Below are 18,912 nucleotides of genomic sequence, written 5' to 3'. Positions count from 1 at the left end.
CGGTTCACAGCAGTACTTTGGTCCATGCTGGCAGAAACTGGCAGATTCAGTGTTACAGTGCTACATCCTCTGTGTGCATTATGTTACAGGTCCTTGATAATCGCAGCTTTTCTGAAAGCGCGTCTCCGATGCCTGATACTTTTAGCACCTGTATGTCAATGTTAATGCCTACATTTTTACTTTCACCCTGTGCATTTCTCAATATAATAAAGGACCCTATATGGAGCCGAATGCAACTCATAGACAGTCCAAGATGTCTGAGATAGTAATCTTGAATGTTAGATTTTATCAGCATCACATTTAAGATTATTATTTCTGTGGTGCAGCATTCCAGGATGTGCTCAGATAAGCTCCACAGAGAAAAAAAAACTACAAAACAGTATTTTTCAGTATTTTTACTGAAAGTAGGGTATTAGATTCCTTTGCTTACATCCCCTCTCACCTCTGTTCTATTGAGCAGGTGAATGACTGCGAAACAGAGAGCAGGCTTTGCAGTGCAACCCCGTCCCATGCTGCTCCCTCCTCTCAGGGGATGGCCAAGGTCCAGGATGGACACACGAACGCATGTGACAGGTACAAAGTGCTACTAGTTTTCCTTGGCACAGACTGCACGTTGCTTATTTTAAAAAACACACTCACAAACAAAACGTGTGGGTGTATGTCCTTTCATTGTATGCCTGTGTTCTCTACAGCACTGCAATGTTAGAGGAGAGCCAGGATGGTATGGACAGTGGTACCCTAAGTCCTGCCTCAGCTCGACAGGTCACCATCCAGCGCCACCCAACACAAGGCTTTGGCTTCGTTGCAGGCAGCCAGCGGCCTGTCATTGTACGCTCCGTCTCTGCTGGTTAGTGCGCATGTATGTGATGAGGAGAGATGGAAAACGCGGGGAGAGTGATGGCAATTAAAGTAGAATCAACAATTTTGCTCGATATAAAATTCCTTTTGTATCTGCTTTTGTAGACGGCCCCTCCTTTGGCAAGCTTCTTCCCGGAGACCAGATCTTGGCCATTAACGAGGAGACGGTGAGCGACGCCCCCCGAGAGAGAGTCATAGACCTTGTAAGGTAACATCCTTTACTGTCCCAGGAGGGAGGGAGGGGGGAGGAGAAGGAGAGGGATCCCAGAAGCACAGGGGGGTAAAGAGGACATGGGTAAAGAGGGTGGATCTAAAGGAACAAACGGTTTCTTCTTGCTGGTGATGCATTACATCAACACAAACCTGTGTATGAGTCAGTCCTTCTGCAGCTGAAGAACGGCAAGGAACTGGCAGATATAAACTGGAGAAGCTCTCCAAATACCATGCTGTCCATGACATTATCTAACCCACTCCACTCTCTGTTGTCTTTCCATAGACGCTGCAAAGACACTATAGTTCTCACTGTGCTGCAGCCCCATCAGGTAGTATAATGGGACACTCACTCTCTTCTATGTTCCTCTCTGCAGGATTTCTCCTACTCCTCATCAGTTCTAACACATTTTCTTTCACTCTAAATCATATAGAAACACTGTAGAGTACTCTGTTCCAGCAGTTCACACTAATGCTACATATTTAGGCATTCATGGCCATGCTTCACACAGCGGAGAAGTTTCTTTTTCTGGCAACCTCTGAGAGCAAATCCAAGTGAGCACATAAACATCAGCAGGAGACTTAAAAACAAAGATTGTGTGTTTATGCATCAAATTTATACAGACAAAATAGAATTGTATTATTTATTGAGCTGACAAGAGGAGATAAAATATTGTGAATGTGAAAATATCCTTGATCTATTTGATAATTTGGAAGCTACAGTTGTGAATTCATTGGAACAGTTCTGCAGGGATTTACCTATGTGCTGATGAAGCTGTTAACATCTTTGTGATGCTCAGACTAACAAGCACAGCAATTTTAAACATTAAAAACTTTTCACAGGTGAGCCTAATAGGGAAAGCAGGTTTGTAATTTTGCAGTTGTCGCATTGCAGGAGCATTAGCCGGCTCTCAAACACACGTCTCCTTAACACTGGCAGTCACAGGGGCTTTTTTTTCATTTACCTTGAATCTTTCAAGCTGAGTTTTTCCTCAGAGTTCTTTTCTCTCTTCTTTTCCTCAGTCACCTAAGTCCGCCTTCATAAGTGCAGCCAAAAAGGCCCGCCTGCGAACTAACCCGCCTAAAGTGCGCTTTTCAGAGCAAGTGTCCATCAGCGACCCAGACTCAGTAAGTTCAGCTTGTCTCTCTGTAACACATGCATGCAAACACATGCTGCTGCCCTTTTCCTCGCCTCTTGCTGTGCCTTTTTTTGTTGTTTGATCAGCAATCAGAAAAGCCTCAAAAAACCTTCAAGTATCCTTTCTCCATCCTCTTATTTCAGCTAGTGCTTCTGTCCTTTATGTGTGTGTGTGTGCGTGCGTGCGTGCGTGCGTGCGTGCGTGCGTGTGTGTGCACATATATGAGAACTTGCCCTGGCTTTGGTTTATGAGGCTGGAAGGGGAAAAATCAGAGTATACCCACTAGAACGAACTAGACTACACTACTGCCTTTAAGTTGATGTTCCTCACAGCTTCATTCACCCACGACAGTGATGGAGAGAGCTGCATTATGCGTGTGGTATTTGTCACACAGGTGAGATTGAACACTACATGAAAGTTCAAGGAAAAAACAAAAGGCTAAACCCAAAGTAAAAGCAAGCTTATCAACAAAGAGGACCAGACCGGCCAGGATCTAACAGGCAATTTTTTACTTTTCTTCACATAAGACAGGTGAGCTGTGACAGACAGAGTCACAGTTTATAGGCAACAGATTGAGTCCTGAGCACCATCACAGCTGTCAGGGTATTATTTTATTATCTGTATGTATGTATACATATATATATATATATATATATATATATATATATATATATATATATATATATATATATATATATATATATATATATATATATATATATATATATGAGTGAATGTCTAAAAGGGGCCTAATAGGGCTAACTTTGTTATGAATGGTCTTGTTTCTTAACTTGGTGTTCGGGGGTCTTGGGGAGATTGCTAAACTAATATCTGGGTGCATAATCAATAAAATCAAGCAGCGTGTGCTGTACTAGTTGGTTTGTAATAATAATAATAATAATAATAATAATAATAATAATAATAATAATAATAATAATAATAATAATAATAATAATATCCCCAATCATTTCTGGACCATCACACCTGGTCAATCAAGAGTCTGAAACAGGAACTTACACTGTGAATAAAGAAGGAAAACAAACATGACTAGCAACAGACAATCAGTAAAGAATCAGACAATGGAGGATAAAATACATTCCTATTCTATTTCTGTTAACTAATATCAGCCACCAGCTCTAGTTCACTTTTCATTACAACTGATTTTACCATCTCCTCTAGGAGTCGATGTCGTGTAAACACCAAGGTCACTCTCATCACACCTCATGGTACAGAACATGATGGAGATGCTGCACTGGTAATGATCAGATGTTCCAACTATTCCACCCTCTAACCGATGCAAAGACGTTTTGTTAATCGCTGTCTCCCGTGATCAGGAGTCACGGGCTGGTATTGATCCTCTGAAGGCTTATCGGCATTGGCCACCTAGCCTGATGTTTAATGAGAGAGAGAGGGCTAAAGATGAAGCATTGGTATTGAGTTGAGACTTGCCTCTGAGCACACTTGGTCTCCATGTGACTAACTGGCTCCAACTCACCCTCACTAACAAGGACAAAGGTAGTGGCTTGTCATGGGAAGTGATAGACCCACTTGCAGTGCCTCTTCACAAGTGAACCTTTGCCTAAATGATGCAGTATGGAACAAGATCTCTTCTCTCACAACTCAGTCTTTAACCACTTCCAATCTGCAAAGAGGAACAGCTTGTTGAGTCTTCTGAATTCTTAAGTTCTCCACAAACAGGCTGCCGGGCATCTGCTGTGGACAGAGCTCTCCATTTCAACTAAATGCATTTTCTGAGATATACTGTTACAATAAATCTTCTCCCCTTTGGAGTGATAATGTCTGCCTACTTTTCTTACCAATCTCATCATCAGATAAAAAAAAATACAGGAAAAAGAGGAGAATTGATTTTGTTTTGGCCATGAAGAGGATCTGATTTGGGCTGCAAGGCTGTTTCCTGTGGCATCATTACCATACGTCTTGTTAAAACTCTCTGCTTTATCTTATTACATTAAAATACCTTCATTCTCGTCTGATCACACCGGTGGCTCTTTGAAATGGCATAATGAGAACGAAGTCGTTTTCTTAAAAAGTGTCCAGCAAGATAACAAATAAAATAAAATAGAGACAGCAAGGGGAGAGTGCCCCTCACATCATATCCTGGCAACAAAGAGCCAAACTGCATATCATGACTTTTCTCCTAACGAGTGCTTTGAGTAAAAGCAGTCACCTTGAATCCGGCCTCTCTTCTTATGCCTTTTCTCATGCAACTCTGTGGTGAATGCTCTCAATCCCACCATCCAATTTCCTTTACTTGGCATACATATTGAATGGGTAGACCAGAGAAATTGAATAAGCCCCTCTTTGATCGTGATACAATGCATTGGGTGGGCATCCTAAGGCAGAGTTTTGCTCCTTCTCAGACTGTCCAGACTTCAGTGAAAGAATCTCTCCATTGTTAATGCATCTTTCCTTCCTACATCGTCCTCTTGCACTGCCCTATATTGCTTTTCACTCGGTAGCACAGACCAACCACTACAGCTGATGGTTTTAATTCTTGATTACCTTTTTAGGAAATTAGCACACATACCACATTTTCTTTTGTTGTTGTTTTTTTATTTGTCTTTTTCACTAAACCGAACCTTTTTCCTCCTTCAATCTCTTTCAGACAATGCTCAAGGACGACTCCTTGCTACTCATACCAAATGTGTTGAAGGTGTTCTTGGAGAATGGACAGATCAAGTCCTTTACGTTTGATAGCCGTACCACTGTTAGGGTATGTATTCACTGCAGCTGGGATCATGGGAAAGGCAACACAATTTCAACATTATTGTGAACTGACTTAAAGGTCCTGTACAGTGAACGTATATTTTTATTGTGTTTAGAGTGTCTTAAAAACTTACATGTAAAATAAAAGAGCGGGATTATGAAGACACCTACCAGTTCCTCTAACCCCCCTTAACTAGATGATCTCCAAGCTTCACACACCAGAATGTTGTGTCAGAATGTTATAAAGCTTCGAAGTATAAACTGAGGAACTAATAGTCGCCCAGAGGAAAATCTGTATAATCCTGCTGCCTCATTGCCTGCTGCTTTTTTAGTGAGCCATTCAAAAAGAGCAGCTGCCTCACAGTTTTACCAGGTTTATCTTCTTTCTAGAGCTGCTTCTGTTAACTCTAAAGTGAGCTACAAACACCAAATGTTCTGCTGCTGGCAACAAGAGTTAACAAAGGAGTCTCCATGCACTCCAAGCATCCCAATATCTGGAAGACCCAGAGAATTACTTTTAATATTGATGGCAATATAACCTAAAGAATAGGAAACTTCCAAGCATTAGGACATTGTGTGGCTCATGTCACTAACATTCCTACTAGCTTTAGTTGTTTACCCACAGATCAAAGTTCTGTGGAAACTGTGAAACTGAGGGCCATTCAGAGACAGTAAAAACTCTGAGATTGATTTGAAACCAATAAACAAGGACTGGGTTGGCCACTGTGTTTTCATGTTGCCTGTTGTTTGCTTGTCTCCAGCTGTCTCTTCTCACTAATATTGCATTTTAATACAACAAACTTCCCAATAAAGCTATTTTCATTTACATATTTTTGTGTTTCTGTTGTCAAACAGTGGAACAAGTATGAAATAGCGACTAAAATGTGGCTCATTAAGGCGACATGTAAACCAACTTCCAAGCTGCCATTCTACATCTCTAAAATACAGAATTTATGGTCTGACAAAGTCACCAAACACAAGTTAAAAACAGTAGCAGTGATATGAGTGACATTTGCAAGTAAAATGATCACTTTGAGAGAAAGCTAGAAGTGATATAAAGTTCTGGTCTCACACTCTTATTTAGGTCTGTGTCAGCTACAGGTTGGTCAGCTGTTTTGCTCCAGTTCTAATCAATATTATGATGTTGGATCAGATGACTATCTGTATATATGCAATGACTGCTGTGCTGATGAACCACAGTTCCCTCAGTTCTGTCAACTTTACGGTTTTGGTTCACTCTCATCGATGTCTGTTCCACTCTTCCAGGTGCAGCAGGTGGCACTTCTCTACAAAAAAAAATAAAAATCTGAAGGCTAGCTGTTCAGGACCTGCCCAGTCCAAAATGATTTGCAAAGTTACCAACTATCTGGTGTTGAGCATCCAGCTTCTAAAGCGTCAAATACATTTCTCCAGAGGTGTTAAAGACCAAAACAAAGGAGTTAGTATTGGACTCATCAGGTGATCAGAAAAAAGACACCAAATTAATTAATTAATGATCAGGTGCTAAAATGTCAGGGCTGCATTTACAGCTTGAAGAGCTCTCCCTCCTTTGGCCAATGAAATCAGCTGCTGTAGGTTAAACAGTGCATCGTACATGGATTTATCGAATTTCTCAAAATAGGTTTCAGAGCAGCATGTGGAGTGATTATCAATATAATCTAGGCTCACATTCTCACATATAAGTCCTTCACATCATCAAAGTCTGTCACATGTGATTCACGTTTGTAAATTAACAATTACATTCAAATCACTCAGGCCAAGAGTCCTTTCAAGTTCATATATATTAAGTAGTTGTTTTAAGAAAATACTTAGGCAAAAAAGTTTTTATTTTATGAAACATCAGTGTATCAGTTTCTGGAATGTAAAATCTCATTAATGTGATTAAAGTCATCCATCCATCCATTATCTATACACCGCTTAATCCTCACTAGGGTCGCGGGGGGTGCTGGAGCCTATCCCAGCTGACTCGGGCGAAGGCAGGGGACACCCTAGACAGGTCGCCAGTCTGTCGCAGGGCTACATATATAGACAATCACTCACACATTCACACCTACGGGCAATTTAGAGTAATCAATTAACCTCAGCATATTTTTGGACTGTGGGAGGAAGCCGGAGTACCCGGAGAGAACCCACGCATGCACAGGGAGAACATGCAAACTCCATGCAGAAAGATCCCGGGAAAGCCGGGACGCGAACCAGGGACCTTCTTGCTGCAAGGCGAAAGTGCTAACCACTACACCACTGTGCAGCCCTTGATTAAAGTCATAAAGCAACAAATGAATTCAGTCAGACAGAGGTCATTTCTGTCTCTATGTCAGGCTCTAAGCTGAGTCTGACATCTTCGAGAAGACTCATTAAATGGACTCTATTAGATTTCACAAATCTCTCCTCTGCTCATGGAGGCTGAGCGAGAAAAGCGAAGCACAGAAGCACTTTAAAGGAGAGATGGAAGAAGCTCTCTCCTGTCAGCCTAATTAAATGGAATTTCAGCATAATAAGAAAGCTCAGATCAATAATACAATGCCACGGATTAAATCATTGGCACAATAGGATGCCCTGTTGTGTGCCCATTAGACTGTCTGACAGCTGAAGGAGCTTTCTTGCAGTGTTTTAGGCTACAATCTATAGCATTCTGTGGGTCCTTTATTTGATTGTGTGGCCTCCCCAGGTGTCACTTAATGCAAATTGCACAGGTCAATACTGTTAAAACTGCTTATCTTTGATTTTAAGGGACATTTATTGCTTAGAACACATCAGCAAGTTTTGACTAAACCCCTGATGGAGAGCAATCCGTTAGTGTGCATGTTTTATTTTCCAGCTCTAGATCAGGCTCCATATTGAGACATACAGTCAAAATACAGTAACACATAACTGCAACAGAATCCTTTTTAAATTGTCCATGACTCATATGTTTGAGAGGGCAAAGAAATGATGAAACCTTATCCTGAGGCGTAGCCCATGGTACGATATGATAAGTCATGAATTTCCCTTTAGACTGTGTTCTCTGCACATTTTAGGAAGAGGATATGGGGGAAGCTCTTTATCATCATAGATACTGATCTGCACAAGAATAAAAGTTTGCCATGCACATCCCAACACATAGACATTGTTTTCCCCCATAGGATGCACCCACTGTTCACAATAAAGGAAATCTGTAAAAGCTCTATGTTGTACAAAATGACAAACATGATTTCAATGTAAAGAGCTAAAGAACAAACACCCACCACCAGGATGCCAATTTGACAAACTACACTGTATATAAACATGGAGGGAATTTAGGGCACAAATAGCCTCCATACATCAAAAACGCATTTTTGTTGTGGTATAACGTGTTGTTACTATGGAAATGTGTTCCCCATCTGCTTCCATCTCTTTCCTTCCAGGATGTGATCTCCTCACTGCAGGACCGTCTCTCCCTGCGCTACATCGAGCACTTTGCCTTGGTGCTGGAGGCAGGTGGTCTGGACCAGAATCAGAGGTTGCATCTCCTGCAGGAGAACCAGCCACTGACACATGTAAGAACCCCATAACAGGAAAAGTAGAGCAGGATGTGCAGTTTGAACAATGTGTTTAACAGATTTGCAGTGTGAGAGCGATAACAGCAGCCCTACACTATCAATACAAAACCTCTGGCTGGTTGATTTGAGCGGAGGTTTGGAAAATGCCTGTGTATTTCTGAGCTCGTTATTAATTAGGCAAATGTTCTATATGTAGAGAGTGGCATTTATATCCCATCAGGATTGCAAAATAAGAAATGCCACTGGTATCCAAGCTATACCACCACCTACAAGTTGAAATTAAACTGTCACAGGAAAGCAGATTTCATTCTAGTTGAATAAAACCTTGATTTTAAATATATTACATGTCTTTGTGTTTCAGTTCTGTCCCTGTCTTATTTTGCACAAATAATAGATAGAGATTGTTGCAATTGTGGGGTGGCTTGTGGTTTAACATTTCATTCCTTTTCTTTACCTCAAATATAGTAACCCTGTACACATAACTCACCGTGGCACTGCGAAGACACATGGTGCATTCAGAATTCAGTTTTCCCTGTTCACTTATGAGAAATGATACTATGATATGTGACTAAAGCCGAAGATGTAGTTCTTATCTAGCCGATACCCTCGTATTCCCTCAGGTGGTGCATAGAACCTATTTCCAAGGGATGAAGTGTCTGTTCCGCATCTGCTTCTTCCCCAAGGACCCTGCAGACCTGCTAAGAAGGGACCCTGCTGCATTTGAGTACCTCTATATACAGGTAAAGTACTGAATTATAGGTGGATTTAAACGAATGTCATTCAGTCTCTTGATACTGTTGAAGAGCTGTCTCCTTAAAGAGCAGGGAGCACCAAGGAGGATGGTTAGTTTTATTTAATATTTCTACTATGTGTACCTTGGCTGTCTCTGATTTTAGACTTAGATCTTCAACTCTCACATTAATTTGAGATATCCAGTATTATAAATCTGACAGCTGTCACTGACAATTAAACTAATGATCAGATTTGTAGAATAATTCCAATCTTTTAAAAAGCTGTTTCCAATTGGCTCTTTACAAAACGATTCATCATGTCCTCACAGAGTCGCAATGACGTCATCAAGGAGCGCTTTAGCATGGACTGGAAATCTGACATCACGTTACGATTGGCCGCACTACATATCTACATCACTGTGTCCTCTGCAAGGCCCAATCAGAAGATCTCTCTCAAGCATGTCGAGTAAGTCCCCAAACAAAATTAGTTTCAAATGAACTTGTGAGAAATTCTGGACAAAAACTGATGTATTGCATTTTTCTTACCTCATTACCAATTCTGAGTAGCATATCAGTGAGTCCCATACTGAAGTTTGTTCATTCAGTAATATCTAAATGATTAATAATTAATCCCAGTAGTATTAAAAAACCAAATTACTCAAAGGCCATTTTCCCTAGGTCGTAATGAGACAAAGAAATCCATTGCTTTGTGAAATTACATCTCTCCCTCAATTTGCTCATTTATTCTTCAAAACCTCAACCTAGCAAGTAATTAGCTTCTGCTATCACAGCCACAGAAGCAGAACAGATTCACTGTGCTTGTAATAGACTTAGGGTGGCCATGTCAACCAGGAGTCGCAGAGGATATAAGCGAGGCTCCGCTGTGTCTTCCCATGGGATGTAAAAAACTCCCTTGTCTCCTCTGTTATATCTTACCTGTACTCTGATTAAGCACTCCACTGTTTTTCTCTTTCCCTCTGCTCTCGGACACAGAAAGGAGTGGGGACTAGAACCTTTTCTTCCACTCACTCTGCTTCCAACAGTGAAGGAGAAGAATGTGTGTAAAACCTTGTCTCAGTTGCTGAAGACCTATCAGCATCCACCACCATCAGGCAACAAGGTTTCTCCATCTATAACACTTCAACACTAACAGCTGTAACCATTTCCATGACTGAAATATCCAGACAGCTCGTTGTGGATGATTTCACTGTGTTTGGTTACACTGCAGTTATAATCATAGAAAATAGATACAGACCTCTTGGCAAATTACCATACTCTTGATTGCTAATCAAGAATACAAATCTTAATACTGTGCTGGTTGCTCAGAGGAGATTTTACTTTATTGTATTGTATTTTTCTGCTTTATAAACAGTCCTTTTGACAAACCCTTCATCCCTATAGATGTAACTGTTGCATAAGACATTATTAGCAAGGTCTGTGGCTCAACACTGCCCCCAGGAGGATGTAGGGAGTGCAGAAAAAATATTCCTGTTTCAAAGATGAGTGTTTATTCTCTATCATTCTGTTGACAGGTCCCTCCACTCCAAGGAAAGCTACAGTACATGCGTGTACTCAATGACCTCCCGCCTTTTGGTGGAATACTCTTCCACACAGTTGGACTGGTAAGACATTTGTAAATCTATGCATTTAAGAATACGTCCCTTTGCTTAATTCCTTGCTCCATTCAGTTTTCTGTATGTGTCTTTGAGCACAGTTGCACTAGAGGCTTGCTTTTTAAATGCTCACATCGACCATTTTAAAAGACTTACTTCAACACTGGATTGCAAATGGTAAACATTAAGGTAATACACTATGTAAATAGTAGTAAACTTCTTGTTTTCTTCAACAGGATGAGAAACAATCAGCTACCACACTACTGGTGGGCCCCCGACATGGCATTAGTCATGTGATTGACCTGAAGAACAACCTCACAACAGTTCTGACTGAGTTCAGTAGGGTTTCCAAGATCCAGCTCTACCGAGAGAGTCAAGGAGTGGCTCGTGTGGAGGTGACAATTCATGAGGCCAAGGTATTATTGCTGATAATTACCAGTACAAACTGATCCACAGTTTTTAAAATTTTATTTCATCAGGTCACAACAAAATGAGCAGGCAATGCTTATTGCCTGTCCCCTAAATAGTCTCCTAATTCCCCTCCCTACCACCCCCCACAGCCCCTGGTGCTACTCATGGAATGGCCTGATGCCAGTAACTTTGCGTGCCTCATCTCTGGCTACTACAAGCTCTTTGTAGACCCTAAACGGACCATCTACTTTCGTACCCCTGGTCAGTCTCAGCTGACCAAGGCAGGTAAGTCTTCTGGTGTTTCTTTTCTGATTAGGCAAAATGCATCAAATGGAAATGCAAAAATATAAATAGATCAACCATATAAACATCCATCCATCCATTATCTATACACCGCTTAATCCTCACTAGGGTCGCGGGGGGTGCTGGAGCCTATCCCAGCTGACTCAGGTGAAGGCAGGGGACACCCTAGACAGGTCGCCAGTCTGTCGCAGGGCTACATACAAAGACAAACAAGCACTCTCACATTCACACCTACGGGCAATTTAGAATAATCAATTAACCTCAGCATGTTTTTGGACTGTGGGAGGAAGCCGGAGTACCCGGAGAAAACCCACGCATGCACAGGGAGAACATGCAAACTCCATGCAGAAAGATCCCGGGAAAGCCGGGACGCGAACCAGGGATCTTCTAGCTGCAAGGCGAAAGTGCTAACCACTACGCCACTGTGCAGCCCCCCCATATAAACAGAAAATGATATTTATAGAAAACAATACCGTTTCCTTAAAAACTTGAGATGAAACATGTCACACAATTAGAGTTATCCATGTCAATTATTTCAGCATCGTATTAAACACTGCATGTCAAGAAATATTTGGCAACCTTCATTATATGTTCAGTCTCCATGAGCACTGATGGACACTGCTTCTTCATTGATTGAAATCACACACTAACCAGGTTATCCTGGAACTCTCATCCCATGGCGCCCTCTGCTGTCTTCTTTCATCTCCATCTTGACTCATTGGAATGGAATACTCCACATTTCTTTTTCCCAAGCTAGAACTTTCTGGAACTTTACAGTGAATTGTACTTTTTTCTGTAATCATAAACATTTACTGTTCAAGCATGAACAGGTCCTCTGCCATCCGCTGTATCAACTTGTCTACATTAAAGAAGAATCGTACCATCATATCATCACATTCCACCAGAATCTAACACTTTAACCTCAAACAAACTTTCAACATCCATCTCTGAAATGAATGTGACCACCAGATATCGCCTCTGCTTTTCCATCTGGATCATCTCTATTCCGTCCAGTTCTTAACACCTCAAATTCTCCACTGCTTTGACAATTCTATCCTTAGATTACAGAAGCTCCCACAATGCTCACCCACGATCTGGTGCAACCAGCATGCCAAGTGGAGGGCGGCGAGGGGACGAGAGGGACAGCTCACACAGGGAGTCAGGTTCTTCAAGAGCCGTAGTTCCTGCAGAGCCTCAGCACCTAGGCCTGTGTCATGTCCACCTCCGAGAACAACAACATTTTCAGGAGTTACAAACACAGGCTGAAGCTGAACTTGACATCAATGAGAACTTTATTTCTCAGGAGCCCTCTGGACGGCCCCGCACCAAATCAGATCCCACCCAGCATAGTACAGAGGAAATAACTGGTGGTTTGGAGAGCCCAGCAGTAGAGAATGCAGGATTTAGAATCCGAGCCCAAACAGTGGGTCAGTCCCAGAAAACTTCACGATACTTCTGTGACTCTTGCAAAGCTAGACTTCGGGCAGAAGGACTGTCAACAGGGGTGAACTCGAGTGGGAGCTCGGGAAAACATTGTTCCGGTGCTTGTGCCTCCCGAAATGGAGGTGCTGTGGACCTCATGGCCCTTCCACCCCCTGGGAATGAAGAGGAGGATGAGGAAGAGGTAGATGGTGGAGGAGAAAAGCTGCAACCACCACCACCTGCTATTGCTGCCCCGCCACCTGGCTTCAGGGACAACAGTTCTGATGAGGATGACCAAAAAAGAGGAAGGAAGGCTCAAACCAGTGCAACTGCTGGAGTTGCCTGTGGGAAACTGGCCGAAGCCAAGGAAGATGTGCCTGTGACACTGATTGATAATGTGGCCACAAGAACTGTCCGAGATCATGCCCAGGAGCTTGATGATGCTCTGGTGTCCACCTTACAGGCTCTTGAGGCCTTGGCAGCCTCTGAGGACTACCCCCATCACCCACAACAGCCCACACAGACTGCAGGTCAACAACCTCAGTCAAACCACACAACACACAACATAAAATTAACAGCAGGGCTTATGCAAGAAAATGTTACGTTTTAAATCAATCAAATTACCCATTTACAGTACACAGTGTTGATGTACAGTATATAATTTCAATAGTGAGTAAGTAATTACATAATCTGCATGGCTAAAAAGTGCACAACTTTGATTACTTAAAGTTGCAAATTAAAATAATATTCAAGTCAAGCTGTCAATATAATGGATCACATCAACTGAACAACAGCAGGTTTTACATAGCTGAGAAGAAATAGTTGACAGTTACACAATACTGTGTGTCTTAAAGAGAAGTCCAAAGCGAGTCAACAACATTTGTTTAGATTTAATTAACATATCTGCTCATTTTTGCACGTTTCTCAAACACCAACATGGATTCATATGCCTAAATTGGAATACTGTCATATTTTAGAGCTGCATTAACCTGTCTGAACATAGGCTACAAATTTAATCTTGAAGGACTGATTTTCTAAAATATAGAAAAACATGCCACATTTTTTTTTGCATTTTATGATCACAATCAATCAACTGCTACAGTTCAATTACTACAGAATAACTCTGTTTCACTTTTATTTCCTTTTATGTTGATGTTAATATTTTCTGATCATTCTAATGGTGTACTGTGTTGCTTTCCTTCTCAGGGCTGATTGTCTTAGCTGCCATTACACCTGAGTCATCACTGGACTCAGGCCATGAGACCAACTCCTCTGAATTGACAGATGTTTCTGAAATGGTGTCGGCTATGAAGCAGAACCAGAACCAGGCTTACCTGCTGGCTCACCATATCAACAAGGAACGTATCCTCTGCCGCCGTGACTTTCCCCTTGCTATCCCTGGATGCACTGCGAAGACCATAGGGAGTGGAGCCTTCTCTGTGGGGCAGATTCGTGCTGGCTGTCCACCCAAGCAAGTAATCCTCAGCAAGACTGTTCCCTTTAAAGTCAGCCCCAACCAAGAATCGGCAATACTCAGTGTTATGACAGAGCAGGGGAGCAATCAAGACACTACTCAGACTGAACAGAAAGCAGAAATAAAAGCAAACTCCGAGTCCACCAAAGCAAATACTCCTGATCCCCCTTCAAAGCCACCTGAAGAACTTAAAGTGTCTGATGCTTCACTGGCAGCTCAAGTCAGTAAAGATCACAAGTTATCAAATTCTTCAGCGGAGACGCTGAGCCAAAATCTTTCTGATGGTATAAAGGGGAAGACAACAGGACTTCTTAATACAGACGCAACAAACAAAGCCTTACCTATCCTCTTGCCTGTGGACAGAACTGCCTCTGCCAAGAGTTCACCCTCTAATATGTGCCAAGATGCCAAGACTGCCTCTAGCAAGACCATGAAGCCTTCAAGCTCTACAGAACTTCTGCCAGTTGATGACCTTTTCTGCACATGCCCAGTACAACAGGAGCCTGGCCCTCAACTAAGACTAAAAGACCCACAGGTTCAGAAGATAGTGGTGTTTCAATCCTCCTCGCCCACAGACGATGAGCGTCTTCAGGCCAAAGGCCTCCAGCTGGCTAACAGCAAAGAGAATGCAGTGAGAGCAGGAGTAGATCCTAGTTTAGCAAAACCAAGCCCACAAATACAAACCAAGTACTCCCCTCGTTTGCCCTCAAAAGCAGAGAGAAAAGAAGCAGCTGAAAGCAAGACTGAGAGTGCCCAGGGCAAATCCCACCCTGAGTCACAGAAATGCCCCATAAAATCATTACCTATTTTAGATGATCCAACCACCCCTAGCCCTTCTGTGGACAAAGTCTCCACTCTTCCAGCCAGAGACACAAAAAAGCAAGGCAGTGGTAAGGGAAAGTCCCAGCGCAGTGCTCCTTTCTTGAGCTTTCGAAACCTTCTTTCAGCTACATTTCCAGCAAGAATGCGAAGAGAAACAGATGAGCGAAGGGCTCAGTTGCAGAAAGTCCGCCAATATGAGCTTGAGTTTTTAGAGGAGTTGCTGAAACCCAAGTCATCACAGGGAGAATTTTTGCCCCAAGGATCCTCACCTGTTCCCTCAGGCACTCCTTGTGCCTGCCAGCTCCGCACCAGTCCTGTCCTAAAGGCCCCAGGGATCTCCAGGGAGCAGCGACGCAGTTGTGATTGCAAGCGAATGTGCAGGGGCATGCGGCTACCTGACACGCCAGTTGGTTCCACAACAGAGACACAAAACAGAGGCAGAGAGAGAACTATCTCGAAGACTCCTCCAGCAGTCTCCAAAGCCCCTCACGCTCAAGGTGCAACAAGGAGACCTCAGACCTTAGAGATTAAGACTACACGAATACGATCTACCAGCCTTGAGTCAAGAGAGCCTCGGGGAGAACAGGGCTCCTGCTTGCCCACCTGTACTTCGGAAACAGATTGCATGGGAGCTCCACAGTATAAGAAGCTTCAGAGGCGATACAGCATTGGAGAGCTCGATAACAGCACGAGCACACCTGTGTATGCTGAGGTGAAGCCCAAAGCAAAGAGTCTGGAAAAGGAGATGGAGAGAGTGAGGGCCACAGGCCTGAGGCTCCCCACCCCAGTAGAGCCAGTCCACACTCAGTCTCACCAGGCAGAGGGGAAGGGGAAAAGGGGTGTGTTTTTCATTCAGGGAGAGGAACTTCTGCGTGAAAGCAAAGAAGGGACTGGGGAGGTGTTGCTCACCCTGCCCTGTGAAGACAGTGATGACAAGGATAAATGCTGCTCATTCTGTTTCTGCTACAGGAAATGTGAGGCAGCAGATGAAAGCAGCGAGAAAGATGAACTTTCATACTCCATACCCCTTCAAGTCCTTCCAGGCATGGAGCTGGACTCACGTACCTTCCCAGTCGTAAGTAAAACGCTCCAAGTTCTTAATGCAGAGGACTGCAGTGGGGAGGAAGAAGAGGAGGAAGAGGAGGAGCCACAGGCTCAGGAGATTGACCTAAGAGCCTGTGGTACACTGGAGGGAAGTCTAGCACGAGTACAGGATCTGCAGGGGAAAACATTCAGCCTGCCTGATGGTTTCCTAAATGCCCAACTGGATGCTAATGAATTGCTAGCTATCCTGCGCCAATGTGCTAACAGCCCCCAAGCTGAGGGTGAGGCACGTCTTCAGCCCTCACGGATTGCAGAGTACAAACAGGAGCTGGCAGTGCGCTTCAAAGAATTCAGAGCATCGTGTCGGAGAGTGGCAAGTGTTGAAAAAAGCCCAACACGTATGCTCGCTGTTGTCTCAGCTAGCTTTCAAGTGTTGTGTGAACTAACTCAGACTTTCATCAAATTGGTGAGAGGGGTTCGTTCAGAAACCCAAAGGTTGCAGCTGTTGAGAAAAGTCGAGGAAGTAGCTATCAACTACACTTTGCTTCTGCGTGCAGCAGAAGAGTCAATGGGGCATTCAAGCAGCTTGCCAACAAAGACAGTGAGCCCTCAAGTTTCCTCCAACACCAACAACATGAGCTCACTCACTCGACCCATCAAAACTCTGCCTGCCCAATAAGAAAAAATCTGGCAGGAATGTAATCTGAACAGTCCAGAGTGTGGGTGGCTACTTTATCCAAAATCATTATTATTTTATTGTTTACAATTTTTACAATACGTGCAATGAATCATCCTCAGTAAGAAGTGCAATGCAACTGTTCCATCCCATGTTTACAGGCCCTGAGGTAGCCTTATGGATCTTGTTTTGAAATGTAAAGATACACCAAACTAATGCACAATGGAATAAGAACCCTATAACAGACTGGGTGATACAGGGCTAATCACCTCGTATTAATATTCACAATATACATACAAATCATTATAGTATAATATTTTATATGTAATGTATATTTGAGTTGTGTCTACTTAGCAAATAATATAAAGTTTTGTGAAGAAAAAAGGTGAAGAATATATTTGAAATGTATTAAGAGAATTATAAAAATTATAATACATCAGAAATAAATGTACGCTTTGGACAAAAATATTTCAGAGATTTCGTTTAGTAGCGACTTCTGTAAATTGCGTAGTCCAGAGGGTTGGTTGGTTAGATGGTGATGTGTTTATTTGTTGAATTTTCTAACTGTCGTAATGAATAACTGATCTCTGTTGGCTATGTTGACAGTGTCTGACGTACTGATACAAGAGTCAAAATGTAAGTGATAGTGTTGGAAAATGAAAAGCGCTGAAAGACAAGTATGACATAATGAGCTACTCTGATCAAGCGAGGCCCATTCTCTCACTACAACAGTGCAGGTATGAAACATACACACCTGTTCAGGGCAGACAATGTAGCAGAGACCCCAGTCACAGTCTTATCCACTGTACAGTAATGAGTGCTGTTACCTCACTCAGCTGTAGAGAAGGCATACCCACAATGTACTTAATAAGGCAAGGAGTGTATTTTACACCACCAGTTCATAGCTCACCGCATCTCACTAATGTGAATCATAGCTTTCAATATAGACAACCACTTGCAAGTGAGTAAGCTTACCACTAGGATTTTTGCACAACCTCTGAAATTAGTTCTGAAGTTGAAATGTATCTTTCAGTGTTTGATTTGGTGGTTTTTATTCTCTGCTGCTGAAAAACTCACTTGAGTCGACACCACTAGTTTCTCATAACTCACGTCCTCAAAGCTAATGCTAACCTATTTCAAAAAGATTCATTTGTTTTTATTCAGGTTTACAGATACAGTCTAAACAAATTTGCTTTCTATGTGCTGTTACACATTGTGCAATCTAGCAAATATATTACAAACACACAAAGTAGTTTTCTATGTATTTTAATAAAACTAACACATCATTTCCTGTCTGAAATCTTCTTTGTGTCTCATCCTCGTTCCTCATGGAAGTTAATCAGAGGCTTTATAGTTGTGCTGGTGTCAGCACACATTTGTGGTGTTTACGAGCGCTCGCTTCTAACAGTTTTTCCTCTGCTATTGATGTAGCATTTCCATAACCATATGCAGTGTTTTCTCCTTCACTGTTCTGCATGTTTTCCCTTGAATATCAGACTGTCAGGGTGAGATATTGTGATCACTGAAGGTGATGATACTGTTTGTACAGATAATTTTCCTATTCTGAATAAAAAAAACAAAAAACAGCAAAACTGAAAGGGTATGGTGGCAATATATTTATGTTTTGCAAATGGCATTCAGTGTGGAAATGTATAATTTTACACTGTAAATGTAAATAAGATAAAACATTTGAGAGAGTAAGAAACAATTTTGAAACATTACTTATAGCATTAAGATTTATTGAAACTCTTCACTACTTTGTAAATAAGACAAAATAAAACATGTCAGTAAAGTAATTATTTATAGTAGTAATGTAACATAGAGACTAATAGCAAAACATATATTTTAAAGAATATATTATGAGCATAAAGCATGGGACATGTTTATTTTTATAAGCAAAAATATCAGACAATGTTCTCTCATCAGCACTTAAACATTTCAGCATTATGATAAACATTTTCTGT

At 42.0% G+C, this 18,912-nt stretch overlaps 1 protein-coding gene across 6 annotated transcripts in view; it reads left to right on the top strand.

The window, feature by feature from the left end:
- Window positions 1–18,234, top strand: part of frmpd3 (FERM and PDZ domain containing 3) — a 92,620-nt gene extending 74,386 nt beyond the window's left edge. For 2 of the 6 annotated variants that reach the window (XM_055016622.1, XM_035946177.2), the window contains 15 exons: window positions 461–573; window positions 693–847; window positions 964–1,066; window positions 1,355–1,400; window positions 2,092–2,196; window positions 4,834–4,941; window positions 8,318–8,449; window positions 9,073–9,192; window positions 9,513–9,649; window positions 10,177–10,303; window positions 10,716–10,805; window positions 11,033–11,212; window positions 11,324–11,492; window positions 12,572–13,462; window positions 14,139–18,234. In XM_055016622.1, the coding sequence (XP_054872597.1) occupies window positions 533–573; window positions 693–847; window positions 964–1,066; window positions 1,355–1,400; window positions 2,092–2,196; window positions 4,834–4,941; window positions 8,318–8,449; window positions 9,073–9,192; window positions 9,513–9,649; window positions 10,177–10,303; window positions 10,716–10,805; window positions 11,033–11,212; window positions 11,324–11,492; window positions 12,572–13,462; window positions 14,139–16,951 (5,217 nt within the window). In that variant the 5' untranslated portion in view covers window positions 461–532 and the 3' untranslated portion in view covers window positions 16,952–18,234. Of the gene's footprint in view, window positions 1–457; window positions 574–692; window positions 848–963; window positions 1,067–1,354; window positions 1,401–2,091; window positions 2,197–4,833; window positions 4,942–8,317; window positions 8,450–9,072; window positions 9,193–9,512; window positions 9,650–10,176; window positions 10,304–10,715; window positions 10,806–11,032; window positions 11,213–11,323; window positions 11,493–12,571; window positions 13,463–14,138 lie in introns of those variants that run through there. The other 4 variants (XM_023265731.3, XM_035946178.2, XM_035946183.2 and 1 more) reach the window with 4 other exon arrangements.
- Window positions 18,235–18,912: the final 678 nt, after the last annotated feature.

The sequence above is a fragment of the Amphiprion ocellaris genome, chromosome 13, assembly GCF_022539595.1.
Source record: "Amphiprion ocellaris isolate individual 3 ecotype Okinawa chromosome 13, ASM2253959v1, whole genome shotgun sequence".
Classification (NCBI taxonomy): Eukaryota; Metazoa; Chordata; class Actinopteri; family Pomacentridae; genus Amphiprion; species Amphiprion ocellaris.
This window is presented reverse-complemented; position numbering and strand designations above follow the sequence as displayed.